This window comes from Trachymyrmex septentrionalis, unplaced genomic scaffold, assembly GCF_001594115.1.
Source record: "Trachymyrmex septentrionalis isolate Tsep2-gDNA-1 unplaced genomic scaffold, Tsep1.0 scaffold330, whole genome shotgun sequence".
Lineage (NCBI taxonomy): Eukaryota > Metazoa > Arthropoda > Insecta > Hymenoptera > Formicidae > Trachymyrmex > Trachymyrmex septentrionalis.
Window position 1 is genome coordinate 73,226 of NW_017305495.1, and position 8,908 is coordinate 82,133.

The 8,908-nt window shown below is 31.0% G+C and overlaps 1 protein-coding gene across 2 annotated transcripts; it reads left to right on the forward strand.

Moving 5' to 3' along the window:
- The first annotated feature begins 868 nt into the window (after positions 1–868).
- LOC108750173 (ER membrane protein complex subunit 1) lies at positions 869–7,636 on the forward strand. Of its 2 annotated transcripts, XM_018489454.1 has the most exons (15): positions 869–1,429; positions 1,629–1,744; positions 2,009–2,192; positions 2,804–2,959; positions 3,097–3,433; positions 3,519–3,822; positions 4,501–4,521; positions 5,095–5,267; positions 5,334–5,495; positions 5,587–5,871; positions 5,956–6,151; positions 6,230–6,427; positions 6,726–6,851; positions 6,987–7,214; positions 7,297–7,636. In XM_018489454.1, exons 1-15 carry the CDS (start codon positions 1,305–1,307, stop codon positions 7,455–7,457), a joined length of 2,772 nt encoding a protein of 923 aa, XP_018344956.1. In that variant the 5' UTR covers positions 869–1,304; the 3' UTR covers positions 7,458–7,636. The 2 variants fall into 2 exon arrangements, with proteins under 2 accessions (XP_018344956.1, XP_018344957.1); XM_018489455.1 differs by lacking the exon at positions 4,501–4,521 and having other exon boundaries at positions 7,297–7,635.
- The last annotated feature ends 1,272 nt before the right edge of the window (positions 7,637–8,908 follow it).

The window sequence follows — 8,908 nt, forward strand, 5'->3', positions numbered from 1 at the left end:
TATATATATATTATTCTTTAAGTAATTCTTCAAATATTTTTTCATATTTTAGTTTGAAATTACCATGTTTTATTAATATTTCTATTTTATAAAGTTTACTTTTATGTACAAATTATAGAACATTTTAATAATACGTCTAGAAAAACGATCGGTTTCATTTAGTTTTAATTGTATTTAAATTATCAATATATGTATTTTTCATCTATCTCTTCCATTATTATTATAAAAGGGATCAAACACACACACAACTTTAGTTCTATCTGTTGAATTTTTTTTCAATAATTTTCTTGCGATAAAAGATTCTTATGATTTCTTTTCCCAACTCATTTAAATCAAATGTTTATTAATATTCGACGGAAATATTTTGTTAAGAATTATTTTTATCAGTTATTAGGCGAAAAGATACACCCAAATTGATCGTAATAATTTTAAATTAAAAACTCAGCAATTCTTATTTCTTTACAATCGTGAACTTCAAGTTTTTGTGATCGGGATCAATCAATGATGGCGAATGATTATTTATAATAAAAAATAATAAACGTTCCTGTTATTTAATTAACGAATTCGCCGCATCATAAATTATCTATTTTATTTAATTTAATGTAAACAAATATTTAATAATAATATTGTCATATATTATCATTTAACGGAATATACATGTAACTGTTTCATTGCCAAAGTTGATTATATTATCATTATATTTAGATACTTTCTATAAAGCAATTTTTTAAATGTAATCTAGAGTATGAGTGACCGAGTTTACTATTAGAGATCATTCTATTCACACCCTGTATCGTAATAGCATAGGGCACCTCAGCGTTGCTAGCCAGTCCTGGATCTGCCACGTGTTAGATGAAGATAGTATGGCCCACCTGATTCTATCCATCTTCGTCCGTTGCGTGTGTATGTACAGTGCAGTAGATTAATTCGTTAGATCATAGTAGTAGTCTGACTTATCGACCCCATTTAAATTACATTGAGTTGACAAATAAAGTTGTTACGACGACCCAGCGAATTGATGTGCTGTACTATACACGCGTGGAGGGGGTTAAGCATATGAGACGTCGGCAGACGTTGGGTCGGAGACAAGGCAGGACATATCCACAGCGAGGGGTGACCGGTGCGAGGTGCGTTTATGTGCGACGTCGTTGTCTGTCGTCGTCCGTGCTATAAGCGCTTTAGCACATCGGTCGGTGGGTGGTACATACATACGTGCATAAGCGAAGTGGCGTAGAAGCGTAGGGCGTAGAGCGACTGTGTCGCGGATACCCTCTCGCGCGCTTGCCGGAGCGCTCGTCATCGCCATGGCTCCGTGCGCGTGGTCTTTCCGGTTCCTCGACGTACCGATCCTGCAATGCTTGATCGTACTGATCGGCCTTTTTAATCTCTCCCTGTGCCTCTACGAGGATCAAGTCGGCAAATTCGATTGGTAAGTGATCGAAGCAACCTCTAAATAATGCAGAGAAAAGGAGAAAGTGAGAGTGAGAGTAAGAAAGAGAGAGAGAGAGAGAGAGAGAGAGAGAGAACGCTACAATAATATTATCATGAGGACCGATATACTCGATTTTCTGTGTGTCACCCTCAGGGTGCTATGTGGGCGAATTAATCGTTTACGCGGGATTTTTCAGGAGGCAGAACTACGTCGGAAAAATTAAATTTGCCAGTTTCGATACGGTGTCTACGGCGAAGAAGATTATCGTCGCTACCGAGGAGAACGTTATTGCTGCGCTTAATCTGAAATCTGGTAAATAAAAGTATTTATAATGTCTTTCTTTTTTTTCCTTACCTTTTGCATGTTACTTGCACGTGGTGCTTTTCATATTTCCAGTCTCTTTAATTGTCTTTATATTTGCCCATTTAAAGATCATTATAATGATTAAGCACATTTTCGTGTAAATTAATATTATAAATTAAACATTATTCCATTGCAAGTATTGTTACAAAATAAGAATATAATTTATTAGGTCACAAAATAAATATATTATTTATTATATTTATGATGTAACAGGCCAAATATTATGGAGGCGAGTACTAGAAAAAGGTTATGGCGGACGTATCAGAACTCTAGGAGGTGTCGCGGATGGAGACTTGATATCCGTGAGCGGCGGTGTTCCCGCCATCGTTCGCGCTTGGGATTTGGCGACCGGGCATATACTTAACGAATGGCCAATAGCTGAGCCAAATAGCGACAGGTTTGTGTAAAAACATTGAATTTATTAAAACAAATATATTATTGCAAAATTCTATTTTAATAATGTTAAGAAGAAGTCTATAAATATATTACTTGTAAACTAAATCTTTAATAATGAAAGAATGTGAGGGGTTTGTTATGTTTCTAAATATTATGTACTATACGAAGTTAGGGACATATCTAATTATCTCTTAAAAGCTGTTGAAAACTTGATATGCTGAAGATTTATATAAAACATAATCCATTACTTTTACAGACTTGCATCTCCGTTTATATCGTTTTCTACATTGGGCTTGTACTCTGCTGACAGGTCTTTTCATTTTTATTCAAAGCACAGTCAATAATATATGTTTTGTACACCTAGTTCTGTAACTCTGTGCTGTTGTAAATTAGGTTGCTTAAATTCAGCAATTCATATTTTTATTCATATAATTATCACCATGTTGAGTAACACACACACACACACACACAAAATAAGGAATAAATACTTGAAGGTTTTTTTGTTGTAACACAAAATTAATATCTTTCTAATTGTACAAAGCTATGGAGATATTTTGATGTGTTAAATATTTATTTGGAGCATATAATTGACAGATACAATTTGTTTTTCAGGATAAAAGATGTAAAATGGCATATCAAAGATGGAACGCTGCATCATATATTACCTATTTACAATAGTGGAGTAGAAGTAACGTCTTATGACAGCAAGACTGGAGAAAAATTAAAAACTCGGAGAGTTTCCGCACCATTTATAAGTCGAGAAACGGAGTAAGTAATTTTAGATTGAAATTACTTTTTCTTGTGTATATCAAAATTTTTACATGAAATTTATTTATATTGTATGTTAATAGTTTCATAAATATATTATCCATTTTGATATTTAAAATAGTTCTATTTTTGTTTAGATGTGTTTTAGCAGCTCCATATTTAGCATGTTTGAAGGGAGACAGTTCCTTAGCTGTAGTATTATTAGTACATCTATTCGATACTAATGCACAGTCACAATCAGTTACAATAAATACAATATTTGGGGCTGGCGCCCAAGGGCCATATAAATTAGAATCTGTACTTGGAGAAGGACCTGTAATTTCTATTAATGCCGATAACGATCAGAGAAAGCGAATTTTAGTTATCGGAGAATTTCCGACTCCTATACAGAGAGACATTGCTGGCGATGCAACTCTTTATGTTGTCTCTGTTGACAATGAGAAAATACTTTTGGAAACAACATATAAAAATGGAGTAAATATTAAAATATGTGTTCTTTGTTTCTAAAGAGATTTATTAGTTAAATTTTTTAACAAATTTCCTATTATTTTACTTGTAGAAAATAGAGATAACAGCGACGAATCTGTTATCGTCTGCAGTTATACCTGATTTATCGGTTACTCTGACTCATGCTTCTATACAATTACCAACCATAATGGCATCTATTTGCCCACGGCAAACGAAAGGGATAACGTGTCGTCATTTATTATCCTCGCAAGATCACAGCATTGCACTGTTGCAACACAATAAACTGGTATGGACAAGGGAGGAAGCACTTGCCAGTATTGTGGCCGTTGAAATTATGGAATTGCCTATGTCTGACAGGGATCAAGCTATCGAAACGGAATTCGATCAGAAAGAGAGTAAGTAAGATTATTTATATATAAATATTGAATATTAAAAAATTCATAAATTAAGTTGAAAAGGATTTTTTTTATTTCTTATTGAATTTAATTGAATATTTTTTACGTAATATTTTATATACTAGTATAGCTGTTGATATAAATAAATCCTACATATTTCTTTTGATACTGAATGAAGGATATGCTAGAAATAAGATATTATACCTTTGCTAAATAATTATTGTAATATGTCAAATGTATAAAACATAACTTTTACTCACACTTCCAAGATATAACTTACATTTTCCTAAGTATATCAAGGCCAATATTCATAGTTCATTCTTATTTCAGACGTTTAAGTAATCTCTTAAGATGCTAATAATACTTTGTAATTGGCTTATGACATTTTAAGACTATACTTAACACGATCTTAAATATAAGAATCAATTATGTATATTAAGTTACACTTAATATTTTTAAATTTTTATCGGATGATAAGATGTCTTCAGTCTGCATAATTACATATAATATTACATATAATATTTGAAAGCTATGAAAAAGTTTACGTATTGTTTTAATTAATAACACTCGCATATATTAAAGCGATATTGTTTATTAGCACAACACAATTCAATTTCTAATAACAATCTATCTGCAAGTTATATTAATTAACTCTCTTTTGTGAATGGCTGCTGACAGGTATTGATGTAGACAGTTCATGTAAGTAGTGGAGCAGGAAGGCTGGTTTTAATGCAGTACTTTGTGTTATTGCTATTTACGAACTTATTTGCATGTTATAACATTTCCGATGTATAGGCTCCTAAAGATACTGGAAGATGTAACGCGTATATACGTGTGATTATCTAGAATACCTTAAAGATAATACAATTATTATATATATCTAATTATTACTACCTGCATGACATATTGCAAGAAATAAAATATCCATATTTGGATATTTGTTATGGTTGAGTTCAGATGTAATGAAGTATCATTGATGCAAATAATGTAGCAATTTCGTTGATACATGATAACCAGCTGCGTAAAATGCATGAAAACATTTTTATGACTTCTACAATCATCATATGTATATGTAAAGTCATTAAACCTGCTGAAAAAATTTTTATAACGCAATACAATAGCTTATAATAATTATAGCATATACAGTTTGCTATTATTCTCGTAGACATCGTCTAATTTTTTGTATCCTTCCGCTGTATCATCCAACCCAGATTTCAATACAGTCTTTCGGGATATGTGTTTTCTAATATATTTTGCAATATTTTTAAACAGGGGACGTTCTAAGTATGTTTCTTCGAAGGATTACTTCACAGATTAACCAAGCCAGAGCATTCTTTCAAACGATACTGGATTTGGTACCTCAACAATCCACTCAACGTATTGATCTGGTGCAAGATAAATTTGGTTTGCACAAAATGATCGTAGCCGTTACATCCGCTGGAAAGGTATGAATTCATGTAAATTATCAGACATTTTATATTACAAATTGTTATATTTTAAACTACCTGCAGCTGTACGGTATTGAAACTAGAAAAGGCGAAATTATCTGGCAATTCAGGCTACCTAATATCCGTGGTTTCACAAAATTGTCTAATACGATGATTTTGTATGTACAAAGAGGCAGCAGACATTTTCCTCATCCACCTCAATGTGCATTATTAGCAGAAGACAAGGTAAAATACACATTTATATATTAGATTCAATGGTAAATGCAATAAGTGTTCACACTTCATATGATGATATTGCTTTTATGCCATGCAATAGGAAACCGGAGAAGGTGTTATATATACATTTAATCCGATTACCGGACAGTCATTAGGTGGACTAGTGAAACTTGGTTACAAAATAAAACAATCTATGTTATTACACGTAGCGACTGACGACTTTTTACGCGGTATCCTCATTCTTGATGTACGAGATAAAGTTCACGTTTATCCCGATAGTGCTACCGCAGTTGCAGCCTCACTCGGGAAAAATATATATCTCTTTACTGCTGATCAAACGACAGGAATATTATCCGGTTTCTCTCTTTCATATAGCACAACTCAGGTTTGTTTTATGTAGACATATATTTAGCATATAGATCAATTTCATTATATCAATAAATCTTAATCATTTTAATGGTTGGTGTAGGAACTAATCGCCCATAAAGTATGGGAGTTATTGCTGTCACCGAGAAACCAAAGAATAACGCAAGTTGTAGCGAAAAATCCGATAGAACGTGTACACTCTCAAGGAAGAGTTTTAAGTGATAGATCAGTATTGTATAAGTACATTAATCCTAATTTAGTGGCCATAGTGACAGAAGGTATTGGACATGCCCATAAAAGTGAGTATGTCTTTGACTATTATTGTGCGAGTTTATATTATTTATAGAAAATACATTTAACACTTTCTCATTTTACAGATACGCTTAATTTATATCTATTAGACGTAGTATCTGGGGCTATGATTTTTTCTATTACGCACAAAAGAGTACGAGGTCCAATCCATATAGTGCACTCGGAAAATTGGTTGGTATACAGCTATTTTAATGAGAAAGGACGTAGAACAGAAATCGCTACGTTAGAGCTTTATGAAGGAAAGATACAGAGTAACACAACAGGTGAAAGCCATTTTCAAGCCCTATATATTTGTATTATAAAAAAAAAAGTCAATTGATTATGTCTCTTGGTTCAGTAACTATTTTACCTTTAAAATCGAAAGAAATTGTGGTCTTTTCAAGGATTACATATTTTATAAAATATTGTATAAGGATATCGTCGATAGTTTTCATTTTCAACTGAAATTTTGATATTAACAATTAGAATTCTTATCAAATTAATTTTGAATATTGATCTTTTTTTTCAAGATCAAATATATTTATATCAATTTAATAATATAACGATTGTTGGATATTTCAGTGTTCTCTTCTTTAGCAACAACAAAATTACCAATTGTAGAAAGACAAGCTTTCATTTTTCCGGCATCTATAGAGTATATGCAAGAAACAATCACAGAAAAGGGTATCACTAGCAAACATATAATAGGTATGTAAAATTATGGTTCGATAAATTGAAAAGAAAATCCAATTTCAATTATTTGAATATGTTGAAATATAAATTAAATGTATGCGCGCCCGCGCGCGCCATACGCACACATGATATTTTAATATATTTCCATAGTCGCTTTAGCCAATGGTGGAATATTAGAGTTGCCGTGGATGATGGTGGATCCACGACGGCCTATTAACCCTGAAATGCGAGAAGAAGGAGTAATACCGTACATGCCAGAGATTCCAGTTCATATGGATGCTATTATTAATTATAATCAAAGCGTTTCTAGGGTTATGGGTATTCATACTAGTCCCAGTGGCCTTGAAAGTACTTGTTTAGTTTTTGTACATGGTCTTGGTAAGTATAACATTAAGTATTTAATTTTAAACTCATATTTTTATAAATGACTTCTCACACAAAATGATTATAACATTTGTAGATCTGTTTTATACAAGAGTGGCACCATCTAAAACATTCGATGTTCTAAAAGAGGACTTTGATTATTATCTTATTGTGATAGTACTCGCGGCGCTGTTGATCTCATCGTATGTCACGAAAAAATTAGCATCCCAAAAAGCTCAAAAGCAAGCATGGAAATGATGCCTCGTTTTTCTAGAATTGTGTAATATTTATGAATCTGTTCATTATAGGCAAAAATTTTTCCTAAGAATAACTTGTAAGATATACTGTTTTATAAATAGCTAATTTTAAAACACAAGATAATTATTTATACTTTATTATCTTACCTAGAAATTTTTCAATCTTAAATCCTAAATAAAAAATATAATATGTATATTTTACTTTGTTAATCTGGTACAGAACGCACATATGCGATGATGAATCAAATCTTTTAAAGTGTGATGATCAATGTATGTACGTTAAATCACGATAATTGATCATTAAATTACATTAGAATAATTGATATGCTCAAAAATAATTTTCTTTATTAAGTTTTTTGTTCAGCAATTTCTTTAGAAGATTTCTTTCATTAACTGATACTTTTGGTACAAATCAAAGCAAAAATTGACAACTTTTAGATACTAATTTGAATAAAATAATATTCCCAATATATTTTGAGCAGTGAAAATATTGAAATATTAATAAATATGATACTGATAAACAATGCTAAATAGAGATAGATATTTGTTTGATACGCAAAGAAATGTGATTGTCATATTAAATATGATAGTCTAATTAACAAATGAATATTAAAATAAGATGTAAAAAGAATAGATTGAGCATTCTTATGAAATTGTTATCGATTTAAAAGATAGCTAGAGTCATATCGCTTTCTCTCATTTTCTTTTTGAAGTATCGAGATGAAAAGAGGTGCTGATATGTTCGAGTCTTTTTAATGGAACACAGATGCTAAAATCAGGGAATGTGTAATCTGTATCTATTATGTTTGTGTGAAATAATTTCATTTTCACGATTCCAAAATATAAGCTGGAATTTGTGAACAACGATATGTTTTGCATCTTTCTTTATAATTCTTTATAATGGTATATCACATATAACAAGTTTATGCATTTTACATACTTGTATATTTCAAATTCCTTACAAAGTGTTTTACGATAAATTTTCTTAAGAACATCACACAAGATTTGCAAGAAATATATAAAGAAATGTGATTTTTTAAAAACATTTTTCTTATTGCTTAGTTGAAAAATTTATACATATATATATCTTCAACTTTTAATTTATCATTAATTCGTTATTTACATTATTTTAAAAAAACTAAAATTAAAAGTACAAGCAGGTTGAAAAAGATTATATCATAATTATTTGCATTTATATGTGCATTTTTCTTATTTGAAATAGTAGACTGTTATCAGACTAGAGAAATGTTGCAAGAACTTCAAACTTTTTATTTTGAAAGCTAATTAGTAATTTAATTAACATTTCCTAATTTTTAAATCAAACAATTTGGCAGGTATAAAAAATATTGAAATTAATATATTTTGAGTTGATGAATTGATATATACATATACTGAATAGAGAAATCAATATATAATATTTATATGAAGTGTGTGCGTGTGCGTGCGTGCGTG

What these genes read in the sequence shown, in the direction of transcription:
- LOC108750173 (XM_018489454.1), top strand. Translation starts at nt 1,305, where the DNA reads ATGGCTCCGTGCGCGTGGTCTTTCCGGTTCCTCGACGTACCGATCCTG. An exon ending in CAAGTCGGCAAATTCGATTG is followed by an intron (nt 1,430 to 1,628) that starts GTAAGTGATCGA and finishes GGGATTTTTCAG; the next exon opens with GAGGCAGAACTACGTCGGAA. An exon ending in TTTCATATAGCACAACTCAG is followed by an intron (nt 5,872 to 5,955) that starts GTTTGTTTTATG and finishes TGGTTGGTGTAG; the next exon opens with GAACTAATCGCCCATAAAGT.